General features: G+C 38.0%; 1 protein-coding gene across 1 annotated transcript in view; it reads right to left on the bottom strand.

Moving 5' to 3' along the window:
- Positions 1-22,968: 22,968 nt before the first annotated feature.
- Positions 22,969-24,898, bottom strand: part of HPGD (15-hydroxyprostaglandin dehydrogenase) — a 31,009-nt gene continuing 29,079 nt past the window's right edge. Inside the window, exon 7 of the mRNA XM_050789885.1 lies at positions 22,969-24,868. Within this exon, the coding sequence (XP_050645842.1) occupies positions 24,730-24,868 (139 nt within the window). The 3' untranslated portion in view covers positions 22,969-24,729. The remainder of the gene's footprint in view (positions 24,869-24,898) is intronic.

Below are 24,898 nucleotides of genomic sequence, written 5' to 3'. Positions count from 1 at the left end.
AATCATCCCGAGATGAAATCTTGTGACAGAAAGGACAGTTTTGGATTACAACTGATAAATCCCCACCAATACATGGCTGAAATCAGCCAACAAGTAAAGAGTATTGCTACAGACCAGGGAAACAGGGAAAGCCTGTTTATCTGTCTTAGGTGCTACGATTACAGTATGAAATGCTTATTCATTCTCTAATTGAATCTGAGTCAACAATGATTATAAACATCTGTGTGCAGAAAATTAAATTCAGATATCTATACCTTATGTTTTTATACTAGGCTGAATACAAAAAACATATTTATCTGCGGTTTATCCAAATCTCTTCATAGTATATTTACCCTAAAACTCCCACCACTCCCCACACATCTCCCGATCTTCATTTTCTTCCATTTGCAGGAATCCCACCCTAACCATCCTCCTGCTCACTCTCCTACCTGCTTCACTATGGGAAAGATTACAGATGAGTATAAAATGGGAATGAAGTAGGCAAAGCCAGGGTGGAATTTAGGGGAACTTACAATTTGATGAGGAGTAGCCCAGATAAGGCCTGAATGGTGAATTGTGGTCTGATCGCGAAGGTTCTGGCTGGAGGGTTGGATTCATGCCTCTGGAATCAGAGGCATGTGTTAGATAGATTATACCAACAACAGTATTTAGGGTTAATTGACTAGAACAGAAACTGGAGACTTGAGAGTAGTTATGAAAAAAATCAAAATACCTTAATACACATGAAACTATGAGAACTTGGCTTTTGGCAGTGAAAGTGGAAGTGGATCAGAAAAGAAGGAATGAAAAAAGAAAAAAAGAGATCCTATGCTAGAAACATGTAACTTTCCCCCTCAATCTCATAAATCTCAAATGCAGCATGTTCACCCCATAAAATGCTAGGTATCTGCTTGTTAGTCCCATACACTTATACTGCTCTCTCACTGATAAGGTAGAGGAAGAGGAAAGAACAAAAAAGATTAAGTGTTATCATGACAGTTCAGTGGTCATCAGCTAAGGACAGTAACATTTACTTAGGAAGACTAATGCTGAAAACATCATTCTTGTTAGAGAAATCTCCCTACCCCGACTCTGACCCACATGAACAAGAAGCATGAACCAGGCCATTAATGAACATTTTGTCACAACATCTAGATAACATAAATGTTGCATTTATCCAATGTTAGGTGGCTACCATGACTCAGAGGCTGCAGGGAGGCACCCAGCAGGCACTAGATTGGGGCAACAGCAGAAGTAGCAGACTAGAGCCTATGATTCTGGAAGTATTCCTACCAAAATTCTTCAGATAGTAAATGGAATGGAGAAACCAAATGTTAGAAAAAATTAGAAAGAAATCAGAATAGGGAAAGAATACCATAATGATCCTTTATGATTAAGAAAATATTACTATGAATTGTATTTACTTTGTGTAAACTGAACTGTGATGACTTATATAGTACTATAGAATAGAAAGTTTAAGGAGCTCTCAAGGTCATTCGGTCCAACTTCTCACTTTTACAGAGATCTTGTGTATAGAATCTCTAATATGTAACCAGCTGGCATCAACCACCATCATCTAAATCATAGCAATTTTTTCTGCCATTGAAAACTACAAAGGCATTTCATTTGGAGTATCTTAATTCTGAAGGTACCTTCAACTACATCCCTTTCACCTTTACTCATTCACAGTTCTGTTTACAGGAGGCAACTATGTCTATTCTATTTCCTTATGGTAATTTCAAGTATTTGCAGTTGTGTGTGTTTTTCTCCCATTGTCATCAAGATAAAATCCAAACTCCAGATTGGCAAAAGTCTCTTAAAATGTGATACTTAGACTCAAACACAGTATTCCAGAAATCATCTAACCAATACGAAGAATGAACACATTAACTTGCATGTTTTGGAAATTTATATTTCTTTTAAGACAGCCTAGTGTGCCTTACCCATTTAATAGACACTTCATTCATCCATTCAATAAATATTTATTTGATGCACACCATATTCCGTGCAGTTTTATATGCTGTGATTAGGTAAAGAACAGAAACAGGTAAGGTCTTTGTTTTTATAGAGTTTATGTTATGGTAGAATAGAAAAAAATATAATGAAAAAAAAATGACTAACATAAATTCACAGAGGATCAGCGCTATGAAGGTGAAAACAAAATAAGGGTAGTGTGATTATCTAGAATGGGATAACTAAGTGATTAATTTAGAGTGGAGGCTCTGGGATGCCATTTTAAGGACACATTAGAGTCAGGCTGTTCTTGGAAATATATGGGAAAAGAGACATCTAGGCAGAGTGAAGAGTGAGTGCAAAGTTCCTAAAGGGCATATGCTTGGCACATTCAAGGTGCAGAGAAGCTAGTGAAGCTAGAGTGAAGTCAGGAAGGGAGTGAAAATAGGTGAAATGGGAGATGGAGTATTTGATCTTATTTGCAACCAGAAACCACTGGAGGTTAGTAAAGAGGAGTGTGGGATGATCTGACCTTCAATGTGATCCTTGATACAACTGCCGTTGACCCTTGAACAATGAGGGACTGAGGCACTGACCCCCCGGGGCAAGGCTGAAAATCCACATAACACTTTTGACTCCCTGCTAATTTAACTACCAATAGCCTACTGTTGACCAAAAGCCTTACCAATAACAAATAGTCAACACACACTTTGTATATTGTATGTATTATATACTGTATTCTTGCAATGAAGTAATTTAGAGAAAAGAAAATGTTAAGACAATCCTAAGGAAGAGAAATGTATTTACTATTCATTAAGTGGAAGTGGATCATCACAAGGCCTTCAGCCTCTTTGTCTTCCCATTGAGTAGGCTGAGGAGGAGGAGGAAGAGGAGGGACTGCTCTTGCTGTCTCAAGGGTGGCAGAGGCGGAAGAGATGGAAGAGGTGGAAGGGGAGCAGGAGATGCAGGCACACCCAGTGTAACTTTTATTGAAAAAAATCCATGTGTGAGTGGGCCCATGCAGTTCAAACTGTTTTCATTCAAGGGTCAACCGTATTTGTTTTCTATTGGGTCTACTCATTGTATACTCTTTTCTTTATTTCCTCCCTTTGGACGCATCAATTAAATGTTATTATTTAACTATCTTCTAAATTACCGTATTGGTTTTAGTAATTAATGTAATTAATTAGTAATTACATTACTTAAATTCTGTATTACATTAGGCTTTCTTGACTTACTAATATCTAATTTTAATTAGTGGGGTTTTTTTTGTTTGTTTTTTTTTTTGACAGTCTCACTTTGTCGCCCAGGCTAAAGTGCAGTGGTGTTATCTCCACTCACTGCAACCTCTGCCTCCCAGGTTCAAGCAGTTCTACTGCCTCAGCCTCCTCAGTAGCTGGGATTACAGGTGCACGCCACCGTGCACAGCTAATTTATGTATTTTTAGTAGAGACGAGGTTTCACCACGTCCATCAGGCTGGTCTTGAACTCCTGACCTCAGGTGATCCACCCACCTTGGTCTCCCAAAGTGCTAGGATTAACAGGGGTGAGCCACTGTGTGTTTTTTTTTTTTAACCAAATCTTTGAAAATACAAACACCTTAGAACACTTTAACTCTGTTTGATCCCACCTGCCTTTCATGCTTTTGTGTATTTTAATTCTACGTGTGTTTTAAATACTAGAACTCATTATTTTCCTGACTTAATATAGTAAATATTCATTTAGATTTCCTCACTCCTTTTCCATTACCCTTCAAATTACCCTGAATTTCTCTTCCTTCATCTGGAGATTCTTTTTCCCCCTGAAAAATTCTTTACTTGTATTTCTTTGAATCTGAATCTATTTATGATGAATTTTCTGATTTTATTTTTTTCCTGGAAATGCCGTTAACGCACCCTCTTTGATTTTACAAGATTTTTCTTAACTCAATTTAGAACTTATATTCAGTTTTTATTCATTTGGAACCTTAAGATATTTTTCACTGTGTTCTGACTTTTGTAATTTCTGCTAAGAAATTAGTGGTCAATTTTATTTTTGCTTCTTGTATAGACAGTGTGCCTCCCCCTGCTCCCCTTTTAAAATTTCTTCTGGTCATTGGTTTTCAGTGGCTTTTACTACTATTTGGTGTGCCTTTTTTCTTCTTCTTGCCATTTGTATTGCTTCTTGAATCAAGCAGCTTAAAATCTGATTACTTTGGAAAATTCATTGAACATTAGTTACAAATAATGCATCTGCTTTAATTTCCTTTTTTTTTGCAGAACTCTAATTACACCTATGTTAGACTGTTTTGGGGTTTTTATTTGTTTGTTTTTTTCTGCCTTTTTGAGATGGAGTCTCGCTTTGTCTCCCAGGCTGGAGTGCAGCTGTGGCATCTCAGCTCACTGCAACCTCTGCCTCCCGGGTTCAAGCGCTTTTCCTACCTCAGCCTCCTGTGTAGCTGAGATTACAGGCGCACGTCACCACATCCAGCTAATTTCTGTATTTTTTGTGGAGACAGGGTTTCCCCCTTTTGGCCAGGCCAGTCTCAAACTCCTGACCTCAGATGATCTGCCTGCCTTGGCCTCCCAAAATGCTGGGATTACAGGCATGAGCCACCACGCCCGGCCTATTAGACTGTTTTTAAAGTCCATATCTCTTTTATTCTCTTTTCTGTATTTTCCATTTCTCTTTCTCTTTTTGTTTCAATCTAAATATTTTCTACTGGCTTATTTTCTATTCAGAAATCAGATTCACAAATCCTCTCTCAAGCTATGTTGAATCTCTTATTCTATTGTTTTCTTAATTTCAATGTTTTTTCCATCTCCAAAACTGTTCTTCATTGTTTCTAGTTTTTTCAAAAAATTCCCAATCTTTTCTTCTAATTTTTGAACATGTCAATGACAATGATTTTAAAATCTGTTTCTGATAACTCCTATATCCATCCCCTAGGGGCTGTGTTTGTTTTCATTTAATTATTATTATTTTTTCCTGTCTCTTTATGTGTCTGCTAATTCTTAATTAAGTGCTAGAAATTGTATAAAGAATTGTATATGCTCCGGTTTATAATTTTTCTTCAGAGAGGGGTTCATTAGCTGATGGCACATAGGTAAAGTAGTCGCCTGTCTGATAAAGATGAAGCTCACTTGAGCCTAGGTTTTAGTTTTTGTAAGGCCTGCTCTTTATTTCTGGTTTGCCTGTGTGTGTGTGTGCACGCAATACAGCCTTTTTGGAGCCTCAAATGAAAGCCTGGGCCATTTCTTTGTATTCTACCTACTTGCTGATTCAGGCAAATAATTTATTGGAAGTTTAAAAATTTTTTCCTTGATAGTTTTGTTCCCAATGTTTACACTGCAATTTCCTTTCGCTGCCTGATTGTACTGGATTTCACCAGTAAGTATGATGATTGCAATGTTTTTTGGTGGATACTCTATAATAGACTAAGAAATCTCCCTTCTCTTATTAGTTTTTAATAGTTTTTGTTGTTGTTTTTGAAAATGTATGTTGAATCTTATCAACATCCAAAAGCTTTTTCTACATATATTGATGTGACCATACAATTTTTCTTTTGTAGTCTGTTAATATGTAATTTTCACAAATCATATTTGAATGTGAGACCAAATTCAGTTACTGTAACTCCACTTGTTTATGATTTTTTCTTATTTTTGATATAAAAGAACTTGTTTTTCCAATTTATTTAGGAATTGTATATTTATGTTCATTATGGCAAAAGTGAGATTGGCCTATACCTTTTTTTCTTTTTTAATAATGCCTTTTCGGTTTTCGAAATCACAGTTATAAGTTGGCAGTTGTCTCTTTCTCTGTACTCTGGGAGAGGCAGAGTACATTTGGAATTGTTGCATCTTTAAATACTTGGTAGAATTCACCACTGGAACAACCATCTAGGCAAGGAATGTTCTTTATGAGAAGGTTTTTAATTATAAATTAAATAAATTGATGAGATTGCAATCTCTTTAGTAGTTATCTAACTAATCCAGTTTTTCTGTTTCTTCTTCTGTTGGTTTTGGTAAATTGTTTATTGAAGGGGTGGCCTACCCCTCCACACCTCTGGGTGTTTCTCATTAGGTGGAACGAGAGACTTGAGAAAAGAAATGAGACACAGAGACAAAGCATAGAGAAAGAAAAAGAGGGCCCAGGGGACCGGCACTCAGCATACAGAGGACCCATGCCGGCACGGGTCTCTGAGTTCCCTTAGTATTTATTGATAATTATCTTTACCATCTTAAAGATAAGGGAGTGGTAGGACAATAAGATCATTTTAGGGAGAAAATTAGCAGTGAGACATATGGATAAAGATCTCTGTGACATGAATAAGTTCAAAGGAAAATGCTGTGCCTTGATATGCATATGCAAACATCTCCATAAACCTTTTAGCAGCATTGCGCCAACAAGTCCCACCTTTTGCCCTAAGGTGGTTTTCTCCTACCTCAGTAAACAGAGCATACAATGGGGTCTCACAAGGAGATGTTCCATTGCCCAGAGACGGGCAGGAGACAGATGCTTTTCTCTATCTCAGCTGCCAACAACCACCAAAAGGCCTTCTTTCCTCTTGTACGAGTCCTCCTCAGCACAGACCCTTCACGGGTGTCAGGCTGGGGGACGATCAGGCCCTTCTCTTCCCACGAGGCCCTATTTCAGACTATCACATGGGGGGAAACCTTTGACAATAACTAGCTTTCCTAGGCAGAGGTCCCTGCGACCTTTGGCCATGTACGTGTCCCTGGGTACCTGAGATTAAGAGAATGGTGATGACCTTTAACCAGCAAGCTGCCTTCAGGCACTTGTTTAACAAAGCACATCCTGCACAGCCCAAAATCCATTAAGCCTTGAGTCACCACAGCACATGTCTCTTGCAAGGACAAGGTTGGGGGTAGGGTCACAGATTAACAGCATCTCAAATGCAGAACAAAATGGAGTCTCTTATGTCTACTTCTTTCTATATAGACACAGTAACAAGCTGATCTCTCTTTCTTTTCCCCACAGTTTATTTCTAGGCATTTGCTTATTTTATATAAATAGTCAAATTTACTCATAAATTTAATAAAATAATTGAACTTCCTTTTTATTGTCTGTATGACCTGTTTTTATTCTTGAAATTATTTATTCATAATTCTCCTTTCATTGCTAATAGTGTGAGGTGTTTTACTCCAGTTTCATCTAATTTTGACCCCATCAACAGGGTATTTCTGAGCAAAATAAAAAAAAGGAACAGCTGTAGTGAATAGCCATTTGATAAATTCGAATCTACTGGTATTGGTTCCAGTAGGAAACAAATGGCACTCTCAAACTGGGCAATTTTAAGTTAATTTAGTAAAACAATTATTTATAAAGTTATCTGCAGGACTCAGGGAAAGAGGAGAAATAGCATAGGACACTGGGACTAGTAACTGCAGGGAGATGTTACCACTTCTGGACCTGGAGGAGCAAAGGAGGGAATGATAACTAGAACACAGTGTGAGTAGCTGTGCCAATGACTGCCTGATAGATACTGAGATAACCAAACCAGGAATGAAGTCAAGGAGAAATACCTTGATCTCGCTTTTCTCTAGATCTCAAGTCTCTAGAGAGTCTCCTACTGACTGAACTAAATCAGGTGCTGAAAGGCAAAGGAGTAGTCAGTCTTTAACCTGGAGCTCAAAGCAATATTAAGAGTGAATCTAGAGGGCAAATCAAGCTATCCAATGTGTGTTGGAAAGCCATTTTGTTATACTTCTTAGCAATTGAGAAACTCATGGACTCTTAAGAATAGTAAATCACTTTGCAAGAAAGCTGCCTTCCAAATTTTGCTTTCAAAAATTGGAAACAGATATCACCTGATAAATCACTTAAAAAGCTTATTTTGAGGACAGATTACTATGTGTTTTTGCAATATAATTTAGAGGGAGCTCAAAGAACTGAGTGGTACTATTATAACAAAACTTTCATTTACATCGGTTTACTTATGTGAACAATTTTTCTTAAAATTTATTGCTATAATGGGACTGGAATCGATCCTGATCCTTACTTTATCAATAAATAATATTTATCTTTGACTATATTAATTATTTGAGGGAAAAGCTCCATTCATATTGGTAAGAATGCATTTCTGATACATTTTAATTTCCAATTTAAAATAATTATTCATAAAAATGTTAATATTATAGCTATGCTTCTCCCTGGAACGTTACCCCAGTGGCCAAGAAACTGCCTGTGCTTACATCTGGGAAATCAGAGCTGGGACTTGCCTGACCCAGCGCCCACCTGGCTTTGCCCCTCCACACACCCTGGTAGTGTAACACAACGGACAGGGTCCTTTGGGATCTCCATGGCCTCACCCATTGCCCAAGGCACCGGAATACCTCCCTTGGGTAACATAAGGCAAGCACAAATTTCACAGCTACCACCATGGCTGGTGCTGTTTTGCAAGTGCCACCTCCTGGCTGGGAGCCAGCGGCCTCTAGCCTTTTATAACATATGCAAGAACAATCACACAGAGCCCTGGAAAAAGAAACATGGCACATGTATACATATGAAACAAACCTGCATGTTGTGCACATGTACCCTAGAACTTAAAGTATAATAAAAAATAAATTAAAAAAAAGAAAACTTTTGTGTGACTTCGGCCTTCACCATTGACTGCATCACCCTAGCTAACCAGTAGGTCTTAAGTCTGGTTATTACTCAAGTAGTATATTGTCCACATGCCCCATATATTACTATTACTACTATCATTTGAGAAAGTCAACACACTAAGGCTATTTATAACTAAGGAAGTCTCAGAGTCTACATCACTGCCCTCCTAACTCCATCAGAGCTGGTGCTGTTACCCGCTGCCGTGAGACTAGAGGACATGTCACATCACTGGATCCCTTGCAGACATTTTCTAGCACCAGCTTGGAGTGTGGGAGACCCACGGGGTGGCTAGACCCAGAGGAACAGCAGCATTCACAGTAGTCTGGTTCTCAGCGACACCTACTCATAGCTGGAGGGGGAGTGCACCACATTAAGGAACACCCCATGGGACAAAAGAAGCAAGACTGCAGGCCTTGAGTCCCTGAACTTTCCACTTGTGGGAAGTTTCTTTCAGCAGAGGCACAGGTACAGTTCTGGGCTTAGTGGGGAAAGTCTGCGGCTCTTATTCCAACAGTCAGGCAGCCCTGGTGCTCATGAAGGGTTGTGGAGATGGGGACTTCTTCTCCCCTTCATCTACCATTACAGACACAGCTGGGGCAACTCCTATGGGAGCTTGGCATGGGTAGATCTGTAGACAGCCTTTCTGGAACATTTCAGGACCGTTCCTGAACATTTCTGCAGCATTCTCAAAGGAAGAGTGCCATCCAGGCCTGTTTAAAATGTAGAGTCACAACCCCTCTCTACATGGAGCATGAGCCTTCCTGCAGATGAAAAGAGGTGCCTGTCTGATGTGAGCAGCTGGAACACTGAGTTAGGGGTGTGACGGAAAAATGGATTGCTTTCCTGCTGGCTGGAAGCAGAGCTGTGGCAGCTCCCTATCTATCCTCAAAAATACCTCAGTGCGTTTCACTGATAACTTCGCCAGCTACTGCGGTAAAGGCTGGGATCTCTGCCTATACTGGGGTTTGTATTTTCCTGCCTGCTTTAGCCATAGCTGGTTTTGACCTGTGGGCACCTCAAACTGGCCAGAAGACTGAATTGTTCAATCCAGTGAATAAAAAATACTAGGGGAAAAAATTTTAAGTGCACATCTCTGGGAAATGAGATAAGCTTCATGAGACCCCTGTTATTCCAGCCCAGTAGGGGACAATGAACCTGCTCACACACCCGGCACATCATTACTGCAGCCAGCATTGAAGAAAGCCATCACACAAAGATTCTCCATAACCAAGGAACTCATACAGAGTCTTCACCACTGAAAGCAACTAGAGCTGAAGCTAGGTGACAATAAACTATAAACATTAAAGTCACATCCTCAAGGGGAAACAAGAGATATAAAAAACCATAGTCTAATAAAAAATAGATTCAAGAATAATAATAAATAGTTTACCCAAATAAGAAGGAACCAGGAAAACAATTCTGGCAATATAAATAAATAGGGTTCTAGAGCACCCCCCAAAGATCACACTAACTCTCCAGCAGTAGATCCAAATCAAAATGAAATATTTGAAATACATGACAAAGAATTAAAAAGGTTAATTATTAAGCTATTCAAGGAGATACAAGAGAAACCAACATAAGGAAATTAAATCAACATGAAGAAATTAAAACCAACTTAAATAAATTATGAAAGCCAACATAAAAAAATTTTAGAAAATCAGGATATAAATGAAAAAATTTCTAAACAGATACATGTTTTAAAGAAAATCCAATCAGAACTTCTGGAAATGAAAGACACATTTAGGAAACTACAAAATACAGTGGAAAGTCTTAACAATAGAATAGACCGACTAGAAGAAAGAATTTCAGAGTCTAAAGATAAGGCTTTTGAATTAATCCAATCAGATAAACACAAAGGAAAAAGAATTAAAAGCAATAATCAAAGTCTCCAAAAAATATGGGATTACATAAAATGGCAAAACCTAAGAAACATAGGTGCTCCTGAGGCTGAAGAAAAGTTAAAAATTTGGAAAAATTATTTCAGGGAATGATTGAGGAAAATTTCTCTGGCCTTGCTAGAAATCTAGACATCCAAGTACGAGAAGCAAATTTTTTTTTTTTTTTTTTTTTTTTTTTTTTTTTTTTTTTTTTGAGAGAGTCTCACTCTGTCACCCAAACTAGAGTGCAGTGGCAAGATCTCACTGCAACTTCTGCCTCCTGGGTTCAAGTGATTCTTCTGCCTCAGCCTTCTGAGTAGTTGGGATTACAGGTGCCCACCACCACACGACTAATTTTTGTATTTTTAGTAGAGACAGGGTTTCACCATGTTGGCCAGGCTGGTCTCGAACTCTTGACCTCAAGTGATCCTCCCACCTCGGCCTCCCAAAGTGCTGGGATTATAGGGCTGAGCCACTGTGCCCAGTCCAGAAGCGCAATATTAATGTCAAATGCAAATAGTCTAACTGTTCAACTTAAAAGGTACAGATTGGTAGAATGGATTAAAAAAGGGCATCACCAAGGCATATAGTCACCAAGTTATCCAACGTCAATGTGAAGGAAAGAATTTTAAGAGTAGTGAGACCAAACATCAAGTAACTTATAAAGGAAAACCTATCAGACCAATAGCAGACTTCTCAGCAGAAACCTTATAAGTCATTAGGGACTGGGGTCCTGACTTCAGTCTCCTTAAACAGAAAAACTGTCAATTAAGGATTCTGTATCCAGCAAAACTAAGTTGAATAAATAAAGGAGAAATAAAGTCTTTCTTAAACAAGCAAACGCTGAGAGAATTTGTCAACAATAAACCAACTCTACAATAAATGCTAAAAGGAGTTCTAAATCTTGAACCAAAAGGTATATATGCATCAGAATGGAAACTCCTGAAAGCATAACATTCACAGGACTTATAAAACAATAACACAATTAAAAAATCAACACATGGCTGGAAGAATATCTCACAATTCAATATTAATATCAAATGCAAATGCCCTAAATGATCCACTTAAAAGATACATTGGCAGAATAGATTTAAAAAAAATCAAAGACCAAATATCTGCTATCTTCAGGAGACACAGCTAACATATAAGGATTCTTATAGACTCAAGATAAAGGTGTGCATAAAAGTATTTCATGCAAATGGAGACCAAAAGTGAGTGGGAGCAGCCATTATTATATCAGATAAAACAGACTTTAATGCAACAACAGTAAAAAAAGAGAAAGAAGGGCATTATAAATTGATAAAAGGATCAATTCAACAAGAAGATATAACAATCCTAAATATATATGCACCTAATGCTAGAGCTCCCAGATTCATAAAGCAATTACTACTAGACCTAAGAAAGGGTATACAGCAACACAACAATAATGGAGGACTTTAACACTCTACTGACAGCATTAGACAGATTATCAAGGCTGAAAGTCAAAAAAGAAACACTGGACTTAAACTACATTCTAGAACAAATGGACCTAGCAAACATTTACAGAGCATTCTACCTAAGAATACAGAATATACATTCTTCTCATTAGCACACAGAACATTCTCCAAGATAGACCATATGATAGGCCACAAAACAAGTCTCAATGAATTTTGAGAAATAAAAATCACAGGCCAGCCATGGTGACTTACACTTGTAAACCTAGCACTTTCGAAGGCCTAGGTGGGAGGATCATGAGGTTTAAGACCAGCCTGGCCAATATGGCGAAACCCTGTTTCTACTAAAAATACAAAAATTAGCTGGGCGTGGTGGGTGCCTGTAATCCCAGCTACTCAGGAGGCTGAGGCAGGAGAATTGTTTGAACCCAGGAGACGGGGGTTGCAGTGAGCCAAGATCATGCCATTGCACTCCAGCCTGGGCGACAGGATGAGACTCCATCTCAAAAAAAAAAAAAGAAAAAGAAAAAGAAATAAAAATCGTATCAAGTATCTTCTCAGCCATAGATGAAAAAACTGGAAATCAATTCCAAAAGGAACCCTTAAACAAATATACATGGAAACTAAACAATCAACTCCTGGATGATTTTTGGCTTAACAATGAAATCAAGATGGAAATTTAAAATTTTTTCGAAATGAGTGATAAGAGTGACATAAGTTATCAAAACCTCCGGAATACAGCAAAAGCAGTAAGAGGAAAGTTTACAGTGCTAAATGCCTACATCAAAAATTATTAAAAATCAAAAATTGACAACCTAACATCCTAGCTAGAGGAACTAGAAAAATAAAAACATGAAAGCCAAATCTAGTAGAAGAAAATGAATAGCATGCGGCCAGGGGCGGTGGCTCACGCCTGTAATCCCAGGACTTTGGGAGGTCAAGGTGGGCAGATCACTTAAGCTCAGCAGTTTGACACCAGTCTGGGCAACATGGCGAAACCTCATCTCTACTAAAAATACAAAAATTAGTTGGACTTGGTGGTGTGTGCCTGAAGTCGCTGCTACTTGCTGGGGCTGAGGTGGGAGGATCGCTTGAGTCTTAGAGGTTGATGGAGGCTGCAGTGAGCTAAGATCGCATCACTGCACTCCAGCCTGGCTTTCAGAGCAAAACCCTGACCAAAAAAAAAAAAAAAAAAAAGGAAAGAAAGAAAGAAAGAAAAGAAAAGAAATAAAAAGATAAGAGCAGAACTAAATGACATTGAAATAAAAAATAAATAAAAGATCAATGAAACAAAAAGCTGGTTCTTTGAAAAGATAAACAAAATTGATAGACCACTGGCTAGATTAACCAAGAAAAGAAGGGGAAAGATTCAAATAAGCTCAATTAGAAGTGAAAATGGAGACATTTCAACTGACACCACAGAAATACAAAAGAAACTACAATGAACACCTAAATGCATACAAAATAGAAAATCTAGAGAAAATGAATAAATTCCTAGAATCATACAATCCTCTTAGCTTAAATAAGGAAGAAATAGAAATCCTGAACAGACCAATCACAAGCAATAAGATTGAATCAGTAATAAAATAAATTGCCAACAACAACAAAAAGCCAACAGTCCAGCAAATTTACAACCAAATAACACCAGTCATTCAAAGAAGAATTGGTACGAATTTCACTGAAACTTTCCAAAAGATTAAGAAGGAATCCTCCGTAACTCATTCTACAAAGCCAGCTTCACCCTAATACAAAAGCCAAGAAAGGCCATAACAAAGAAAGGAAACTCCAGGCTAATATCCCTGATGACTATAGATGCGAAAGTCCTTAACAAAACACACACAAAACAAATCCAATAGCATATCAGAACAAAAAATAATTCTCCACAATCAAGCAGATTTCATTCCATGGTTACAGGGATAGTTCAACATATGCAAGTCAATAAATGTGATTCAGCTGGGTACAGTGGTACACACCTGTAATCCCACCACTCTGGGAATCTGAGTTTGAGACCAGGTTGGGCAACATAACGAGACCTTGTCTCTACCACTATTACTACTACTACTACTACTACTACTACTACTACTACTACTACTACTAAACTAGCTGGGTATGGTGGTGTGCACCTCTGGTCCCAGCTACTTGGGAAACTGAGGCAGGAGGATCTTGACCCCATGAGGTTGAGGCTCCAGTGAGCTGTGATCATGCCGCTGCACTATAGCCTGGGCAACAGAATGAGACCCTGTCTTTAAAAAAATGTGATTCATCACATAAACACAATTAAAAACAAAAATGATATGATAATCTCAATAGTTGCAGAAAAGTCATTCAATAAAATCCAGCATCCCCTTGTGATAAAAACCTTCAACAATCTAGGCATAAAAGGAACATACCTCAAAATAATAAAAGTCATATATGACAAACCCACAGACAACATCATACTGAATAGAGAAAAGTTGAAAGCATTTCTCCTAAAAACAAGAACAAGACAAGGATGCCCACTGTCACCACTTCTATTAAGATAGTACTGGAAATCCTAGCCAGAGCAATCAGACAAGAGAAATAAGTAAAGGGCATCCAAATTAGAAAAGAGGAAATCAAATTATTTCTGTTTGAAAGTGATATGATTTCATATGTAGAAACCCCTAAACACTCCTGCAAGATCTGATAAATGAATTCAGTAAAGTCTCAGGTTACAAAATAAATATACGCAAATCAATAGCACTGCAATACATCAACAATGACAAAGCTATGAATCAAATGAAGAACTCAGTTCCTTTTAAAATAACTACAAAAAAAAAAAAAACCTAGAAATATACTTCACCAAGGAGGTGAAAGATCTCTACAAGGGGAACTATAGAACAGTGCTGAAAGAAATAATAGATGGCACAAACAAACAGAAATATACACCATGCTCATGCATTAGAAGAACCAACATTGTGAAGATGACCATACTGCCCAAAACAATCTATAGATTCAGTGCAATTCCTACCAACATCATTCTTGAGAGAATTAGAAAAAAAATTCCTAAAATTCATATGAAACCAAAAAAAGACAAATAGCCAAAGCAGTCCTAGGCAAAAAGAATAAATCTGGAGGCATCATCACCCACCTTCAGATTATACAAGTCTATAGTAACCAAAACAACATGGTACTGGTAAAAGATCAATGGAACAGAATAGAGAATCCAGAAATAAAGGCAAAAACAACCAACTGATCTTAGGCATAGTGTACAGAAACATAAATTGGGGAAAGGACACCCTATTCAATAAACGGTGCTAGGAAAATACAATAGTCACATGTAGAAGAATGAAATTGGATCCCTATCTTTCACCACATACAAAAAGTAACTCAGGATGGATTAAACACCTATATTGAACATCTGAAACAAACAAACAAAAAAAAAAAACTACAAGAAAATCTAGAAGAAACTCCTCTGGACATTGGCCTGGGCAAAGAATTTATGATTAAGACCCCAAAAGCAAGTGCAACAAACACAAAAATAAATACATGGGGTGTAAGTAAACTAAAAACTTCTGCATAGCAAGAAGAAATGATCAGCATAAGCAGATGACCTACCGAAAGGGAGAAAATATCTGCAAGTTATGCATCTGACAAAGGACTAATATCCAGAATCTACAAGGAACTCAAACAAATCAGCCAGAAAAAAAACAAATCATCCTGTAAAAAAGTGGGTAAAGGGCACGAATAGACATTTCTCAATAGAAGATATACAAATGTCCACAAACATGAAAAAAATGCTCAACATCACTAGTCATCCAAGGAAATGCAAATTAAAACTACAATTAGATACCACCTTACCCCACCCAGAATGGTCATTATTTAAAAAGTCAGAAAAACAATATATGTTGGCATGGATATGGTGCAAATGGAATGCTTATACACTGCTGATGGGAATATAAATTAGTGCAACCTCTATGGAAAACAGTGTGGAGTTTTCTTAAATAACTAGAAATAAAGCTACAATTCAGTCCAGAAATCCTACCACTTGGGTATTTACCCAAAGGAAAAAAGTCACTATATCAGGAAGACACCTGCATGCATATGTTTATAGCAGCACAATTCACAATTGTGAAGATATGGAATCTAATATATATTATATTATCCGCTATATGTATATTTAATATATATAATATCTCCCATGGAATACCACTCAGTCATTAAAAAGTATGAAGTAATGTCTTTTGCAGTCACTTGGATGGAATTAGAGGCCTTATTTTAAGTCAAGTAACTCAGGAATTGAAAACCAGATACAGCATGTTCTCAGTTATAAGTGGGAGCTAAGCTGTGGGTATGCGAAGGCATACAGAATGATATAATTGACATTGGAGATTCAGAAGGAGGGCAGGATGGGAAGGGCGTTTAGTATGAAAAACTACTTATTGGGTACAATGTGCACTACTTGGGTGACAGGTTCACTAAAATTTTAGACTTCACCCCTATACAATTCATCCATGTAAGCAAAAACCACTTGTACCGCTAAAGCTATTAAAATTTAAACATTTTAAAAAATGTTAACATCATTGTATTTTGATCAATTGTATATTATTTTAACTGTATCAAATCCACTTAGACCTTATGAAAAACAAAATTCAAAATTCAACGTGTGTGTGTGTGTATACTTGTTGCAGAGCTATAATCATAACATTCACAGAAAAATATTTAGAATAAAATTCTGTAGAGGAAGCAACTATGAGTTGAACGATAAAACAAAACAATACAAAATTTCTGACTCTTGAGAAGGACCGTGTTCTTGAATTTTAAAGTGGTTCATAAAATGGTTATGGTATTTATCACCCATTGGACATTTTTAAAGCCAATATTGAAAATCTACAAAAGTAACTACTTTGTAATGAATTTAAACTTATATATATCTTATATTTAAAACTTAAAAATATGAGAGGGGTATGGCAGGAATAGCCAGCTCTCCAGCAAAGATAAATATTTACCTTTCCAAAGGGTAGCACTGTTGCTGGAAAGTGAGTTCCTAGGCAGAGTTTACATCTCCCAGCACTAAGAGCCCACCCTTGCACCCAGGTGGGACCATTTAAGTAGCTCTACAAAAGGTATCAGAAAAGGCTGAAGTGATTAAGGAGCAGGTGTGCCTTGTCCGCCCTCTGAGTAGGTCCCAAGGCTCTGAGAGATGGTGGAGCTATGAAATGTAAAGGACCTGAATCTCTGAATCACCCCCTTTGGCATGCTTCCCACTCTACACCTGCATTCAATTCTTGCATCTGAGAGTAATAAATTTTTATTTTGTTAAGCCCCTGCGATTTCGGGAATTATCTCCTATAATACCGAGCATTACCTTAGCTAATACAGATTGATTCCAGAAGTGAAATGCCGCCAAACAACAACAAACCTAATGTATCCCGCATTGGCTTCACAGGTGAGTTGTGGGCTGTGAGGCTAGAAGAGTGCAGGACCACGTTAAGCAAAGATAAAACATTTGGTGAGTATGTTCCCTCCCATGCCTACCCAGATCAATTCCTATGTGAAGGGGTTCAGAGATAGAATGATAATGGTATGTTTTTTGGTATTTTCTGATTACATCTAGCAAAGTATAGAACCAAGAGGTGAGCTCAGGCTGGAATTGGCTTGTTTGCAATTAAAACTTAAAGAAGAGGTAATCCAAAAATGTGGAGGTTTTTGGGTTGGAAAAGTCAACTGCTTCTAGTCTCTAAGCACAGAAAGATAAGACTCAAGGAATGTTTTCTGCATGAATGATCCATTAACCCTTAGTTATGACACAAATTTCAAGTGTGAGTTCTATCCAAGCCTACTTTCCTCAGTGTATTGCCATTATGTTGAAAGAAGAGAGGAATAATGAGTGGGTAGGGTACAAAATAACATATCAGGCTTGAAAATTATGACTGTTAATGACTTATGACTTTAAAAATATTTCAGTGTTTTAAAGCAAATGAAATTCACTAGAAGTAAATAGATCAGACCTACTAATTTTTTAATATGATGCACAGCTGAAGAAATCCCAAGTCAGAATTTAAAAGCTTTTAACTGGGCTGGGCCTGGTGGCTCACATCGGTAATCCCAGCCCTTTGGGAGGCCTAGATGGGCAGACTACTTGAGGTCAGGAGTTTGAGACCAGCCTGGCCAACACGGTGAAACCCCATCTCTACTAAAAATACAAAAATTAGCAGGGCGTGGTGACATGTGCCTGTAATCCCAGCTATTTGGGAGGCTGAGGCAGGAGAATAGCTTGAGCCTGGGAGGCAGAGGTTGTAGTAAGCCGAGATCACACCATTGCACTCCATCCTCGGCTACAGAATGTGATGCCATCCCCCCGCCTCAAAAAAAAAAAAAAAAAAAAAAAAAGCCTTTTAACCGTTTAAGACAAAATAAACCTTGGGTTTCAAAGAAACTTGCATTGACAGGACACAGTATGTGTAAACTCCACCACTTCCCAGAAGATCTGGCACCAAAAGATGGAGGATAATAGACGAAGAAAAAATTCACTAAGTTAGAGAGAGAGGCTCCTGGGCACAATGGTAAAATTACGAATCCCAAATGGAAGATTTCAATATCAGCAAGGAAATTCCCCACTGTCAGGGAAGAAAGACCTCATAATGCCTACAAGGTAGGACTGTCTCATTGCTGTTGACCACACACTGGTTTGTATCCCATTCTTTTCTTTTCCAAATGAGGTATTTTATTGCAGTTTTTCTCTTCTCGCCCATCATTAGAGTGTTTGTGTGTGTGGACACACAGAGCAGATGAGAGAAATTGTCTTTTAAGTTCATAGGTCACTAGATCATGAGAAGCCACGTGCTTCCTGACAGGGAGGACTGTGCATCTGTTGGTCATTCTGAATCTAAGTTGGGTATAGTAACGGCATAGGATTTCACGATATTACCCTGGAGTAGGAGTGAAATGTTTTCAGTGTGAGGAGCAAGGGATTTACAGGGTTATTAACTGTGGCAAAGACAAAGATGATTTGTCGATTAAAAACTCAGCCTCTCCGTGGTGTGTAGACTTCTTCCTGGGAGGCATCACCTGCAGTTGCTACGTTTCCCAGTATCCCTTGCATTTAGATAGGGCCATGGGACTAGTCTCACCAGTGGACTATGAGTCAAAATAATGCATGTTACTTCCCGGCTGAAATGTTCAAGAAGGAGGCATGCCTGCCCATTCTTTCTTCTCGAGTTCACTGACTGGAAGTAAATGATTTGAAAGCTATAGACAGGGGAGCTACAAGGTAGAAGGATCCTGAACAACCTCATGAAAAGCTGCTCACTGAATACAGCACTAGATTCTTGTGTGTGTAAAGAAAAAAAAAAAACCAATTGTGTTAAGCCATGAATTTCAGGGTTTATCTGAATTATTTGCTACTCTTACTCAATTATGACCAAGAATACACAGTTATAAAAATTATTTTGTGGGTATAGGAGCAAAATATTTGAAAGCCATTGATCTAGTTCGGTTCTACACACACACACATACACACACACACACACACACACATGAATTTAGGGGCAAATAAAAATTTACGTAAATGTGTACTTTAGATTTTAAATAATGGTATGTCATTAGCATGAAATTACTTTAGGGCAACCTAAATGCAGGAATTTAACAGTTTATCCTTTTTCAATTTAAACCTAGCAGATTGAGCTTAAAGATGTAGTAAGATCTAACAAGGCAGTCAACATGTTTTATTTATTTATTTATTTTTGAGACAGGGTCTCACTCTGTCACCCAGGCTGGTGTGCAGTGGCATGATCTCAGCTCACTGCAGCCTCTGCCTCCCAGGTTCAAGCGATCCTCCCACTTCGGCCTCCAAGTAGCTGGGACTACAGGCACGTACCACCATGACTGGCTAATTTTTCTGTATTTTTTGGTAGAGATGGGGTTTCGCTATGTGGGCAGGTTGGCCTCAAACTCCTGACCTCAAATGATCTGCCCACCTCGGCCTCCCAAAGTGCTGGGGTTACAGGCGTGAGACACTGTGCCTGGCCCAACATCTTTTAGTAGCCTTGTTTCCTTCATAGCACTTGTAAAGTGAGAATGAGACAGTAGTTTTTGAACACATACTTAAAGTCACGGTAGTAAGACAAATGATGTTAAGTATTAGTGATAGGAATTAGTAATAAATCCATACATCCGTATAGCAAAATGCATAGGCTGTTAGTTACATGCAGATGACTACAGGACCATTAGCTATTGTGGGACTAGACCCCAGAAACATCACACCATTGAATACCTATGGAGTTAGAGTGATATCTTTACTCATGATCCTTAAAAACAAGCTTCAGGCTGGGTGCGATGGCTCATGCCTGTAATCTCAGCACTTTGGAAGGCCAAGGCAGGTGGATCACTTGAGGTCAGGAGTTCTAGACCAGCCTGGCCAACACAGTGAAACCCCGTCTCTACTAAAAATACAAAAAATTAGTCAGGTGTGATGGCGGGTGCCTGTAATCCCAGCTACTTGGGAGGCTGAGGCAGGAGAATAGCTTGAACCCAGGAGGCTGAGGTTGCAGTGAGCCAAGATGGCACCATTGCACTCCAGCCTGGGCAACAAGAGTAAAACTCCCTCTCAAAACAAAACAAAAACAAAAGCAAGCTTTAGAAGGGAGTAAGTAGCAAGTCCAAATCCATATTGTAGCAGAGAAAAATATAAAATGTATGTCATTTGCCTGTTTGTTCTCAGATCCACAGCCTTCCCTTGTGCTGCTCTGCTGTGTAATGCAAACGGCTGACCCTGAAAATCACGTTTTTCGTAACTCCCTTCCTAGCTGAGAGATACTTGATAGGATATTGCAGGGGGAGATTCCAGGGTATTTCCTCCCCCTCCACTCTCTTCGGGTGGCATCTCTGACAGTGGCTGTCCCCTCCAGGATTCCAATTCCCATCTGACAGCCCCTGCTCAGTAGCCCCAGCTTTGATTGGCAGCCTCCCATTGGTTCCTTGGCACTGGTAGTACCCTGAATTGCACCAGTTCTGGAGGTGATAGAACCTTCCTGCTGTTGCTCGGTTGCCTCATTACCCATGTTTGGCTCTTTGGCTCTTCCAGGTTCTTTGCAACTATTAATAGTTCCCCATATTACATTTCTTCACGACTCAAATGCTGTTTTCCATATTGGACCTAGTAATTGATACATGTCTGCACTAACATCTACAAAGAATATAATATACTTAAACATGTATATATAAATTTTCCAACAACACAGTTTCTCAATAATTATTTCTGTTTGTTTCATTGTTTGTTTTGAGACAATCTTGCTTTGTCACCCAGGGTGGAGTGCAGTAGTGTGATGTCGGCTCACTGCAGCCTCCGCCTCCTGGGTTCAAGCAATTCTCCTGCCTCAGCTTCCTGGAAAGCTGGGATGACAGGCAGCCGCCACCACGTGCAGCTAAATTCTGTATGTTTTTGTTTGTTTGTTTCTCAGTAGAGATGAGGTTTCACCATGTTGGGCAGACTGGTTTCAAACTCCTTGCCTCAGGTGATCCACTTGCCTCGGGCTCCCAAAGCGCTGAGATTACAGACAGGAGCCACCACACCCAGCCAATTGTTATTTGTTGAATGAGTGAATGTTATGTGTGGAAATGTTACTTAAAAACTGTGGGGAAAAGGTAGTTTCATAGTTTAAAGATAACCTTAGAAATCTTATAAAATTTAATGTAACTATATGCTGACAATGAGATTTTAGTAGGAAGAATTAGAAATGGTGCCAATACCAAGGCAGGAGGAGTTTTAAAAATATACAAAAGCTAGCCAGGCATGGTGGCGCATGCCTGTGATCCTAGCTACTTGGGAGGCTGAGGCCAGAGGATCACTTGAGCTCAGGAAGTTGAGACTGCAGTGAGCCACGTCATGCCACTGCACTCCAGCCTGAGTGACAAAGTGAGACTTTGTCTAAGAAAGAAGGAAAGGAACGAAAGGAAAGAAAAAAGAAAGGATGTTAATAAGCTTGAATGTAATGGTAGAATTAAGATGGTCATATATTCAGAATCTCAAAAACAAAGCAAGTCTAGAGGCAGTGATTGCAGTTTTGCAGTCAATATTAAAGCAAGTAGCTTTTGAACCTTTTTCATTGTGATTCACAATGAGAAACATATTTTATATCAAGAATGAGTAGAATCATATATGCATGAGATGCCTCCTATATTTTCCATTCATTATCTCCTCTTTTATCATACCCTATCCAGAGTGATCCAGTTTTTCACACACTTTGAAAACATGGATCTAGGCATGTTACAGGAACCAAGATGTATGCAAACTTATCCAAAGGATCAAGAGGTAACTCATCTTTTACTCACTCTTTCTTTCTCTACAGCGGCTATTGTTTTTGTCACCTCAACATGCATTCACCTTTCTGGTAATGACAGTGTAATTTTCCCTTTGGAAATTTTCCATCTCCTTGTCTTAGTCCATAGGACTCAGGTCAATGTCCTGCCCACCTCTCCTGTCTCCTTCCCACTCCATAATTCTACCAGCTCTGGGGAGGTATGCCATCTCCTTCTGGGCAGGCTATCTCTCTGACCACAAGGCCTGTCTCAGTAGTGGGCATATAACCTAGGCAAGGCCAAATCAGTTCTTGTTTTGGTGGACTGGAAGCTGCTGGGAATCAGGCCTGTAGATCTGGGAAGTCATCATGTGAGAGACCTGCCCAGAAGGGACGCTAACAAGAGAAAAGGAGACGGAGACCTTATGACAACAACTGTGACCCTGGATCCAATCACCTTTTCCTACGCACCAGTACATTTCCCTTTTGAAATTCTAATTTAAGAAAAACCATCCGATGATGTTTAGTATGTGAAATACCTTGAATTTCTGTCAAAATTTGCATTCTCAGACCTCTTCAGTGTGCTAAATTTATAAAGAGAGCAAAAGTAAGGAGAAATTGTCATATAATCACTTGAATGTTAAATGATATTACACATGTCTAAATTTATTTTTATATGAGAAAATAAAATTTGTAGGACATTTCAATGTCATTATGAAGTCTCGACCTTTTTCTCAATGTCTACGTGTTTCTAGTGTTGCTGTTCTAAGAGTACCAACTTCATTTTACTAAGAAAAACACATTTCAAAAATATACCATTTACATTAGCATATTCACTGAAAAATACAAGAAACCAAGGTCCCCCTCCCCCACACTTCAATTTAATGATTTTCTCAACTGGTATACAGAGAGATATAACAGTATGAATTTATTTAGAGTTACCTATAGAAGATAAGATTTAAAGTAAGTTTTTAACTTATGTAACTCACATTTTTCAGTTCTAGTTGAGATTTGGTTTTAAATGTCTACATAGTTTATTGATTTGAAAAAATTAATTCAAAGCAGAATGTATATTGAAGGCTACTAGCCCAAAAATTATCCATAAAAGTTTATAGTATTTACACGACAGAAGAAAAATACAGAAGATAAGTGATACTGGGCATACCTACATCATTTGCTGATTGCCAGAACATACAAACAAGCTTTTGCCTGATTACAATTTATCTCTATCAGATGTTCATTGATGTTCACTACTTCGTCTTTAACACATTAAATGAAAATCTAGACTACAGTTATTCATATTCAAATTAATCCTTAAAAGTGAAGGCAATAGTTTTCTACAGCAGAATTAAAATAGGGCAAGATATGATAACATTCCAGTACTTCTAGGAAATCCATATCAACCTCACATGGATAGATTTTGCTTCAAGCTGGGAGGTCTGGAGTTAGCAGACAGGGTGAGTCACTTATCCAACATTTTTTTGAGAAAACGACTGATTTGGAAATCTTGTGCTTTCATTGTTATTAGCATTAATTACTGCTTGTAAAGAGTGTTACCCAAAGCAGGTGTATTTAATGATTCTTAAGATAGCTGACAACAAAAAAAAGCAAAACCTCACAGTTATCTTTACCTCTGTGTTGTTATGAGTTTCAGCATAGGTAAAAAAAATTTACAGTTGTGTCTGTGGCAAAATTGGTTTCATTTCCTCGACACCTATACATCGAAGACTAAGTAATTTATGGAGATAAGAACAAAAAAGTTGTATTGAAAGATAGGCACTTTTGAAATCTGTACAAGTCAACAAAGAAGTAATCTGAAAAAATGTTACATTTGCATTTTTTTCTTATTGAGCATATCTTAAATATAACATTTTTTGGAGTACTAACTATTCTTTATTGCTGTAACTGTTAAAAGTTTAATTCCTGAGATTTTTGGAGTCAGTTAAAGTTCTTAAAGTGAGCAGAGGAAAGAAATATCTTTCCCAGATGGGAGACTGACCTGTGAATCAACAGTGTCAATCAGTTACTTTCTGTCATTTTTCCATACATCAGTTTTCATCTGGGATATGTTTACACTGTAGTTTATTCCTTAACTACTGCCCCCAAAATATGCTACTTTAAGAAGCTCTTGGAAGAACTGAAATGTTCAGTTGAAAGATGGTATGTAAGTAGAAATTATTATTATGAAATATTTGTCCTTGTTAAGTAGCTTTCCTCTTTTAAAGTATGAACTTTACGTATGTAAGTGTTTTACATCTGGTTTGATTTAAATAACAATTCAAGTATCTCCTTTAAAATGATGTTCTGAAGAGCATTAATATTTATGAAGCACAGATATAAATACACTTTCTGAAAGGCAGAATATTCCTTGAATATCATTTGTTTTGATCATTTTTTAGACTATTGAGATTACAACCTAGCTTTGGTCCACGTCACAATTTTAATAGTTCATAACTTTTTATCCATATACTTTACTCAAAATTTAGAAAATATTTATCATCAAATGCATGAAGGAAAACTTAAAACTGTAACATTTCATTTAAAAGCTATATTCAAATGAAGATAGGGTCTGAATATAAGCCATTGGTGCTTATTTCCGGCTACGGCTAACACATAAGCTGTTCACTGACTTTTTGCTTGAAATGGAGTTGCATCATAGTCTTGAAAGTGAATTCCCTTAGAAGTTGTGATCTTCATAATAGCACCATTTAAAGCATCATCTTCAATGAGTGTTATCAATCCATTGGCAATCAATGGTGGGCTAAAAATAAAGAGAACAGTATTTTGAGAT

The sequence above is a fragment of the Macaca thibetana genome, chromosome 5 (genome assembly GCF_024542745.1).
Source record: "Macaca thibetana thibetana isolate TM-01 chromosome 5, ASM2454274v1, whole genome shotgun sequence".
NCBI classification, from domain to species: domain Eukaryota; kingdom Metazoa; phylum Chordata; class Mammalia; order Primates; family Cercopithecidae; genus Macaca; species Macaca thibetana.
This window is presented reverse-complemented; position numbering and strand designations above follow the sequence as displayed.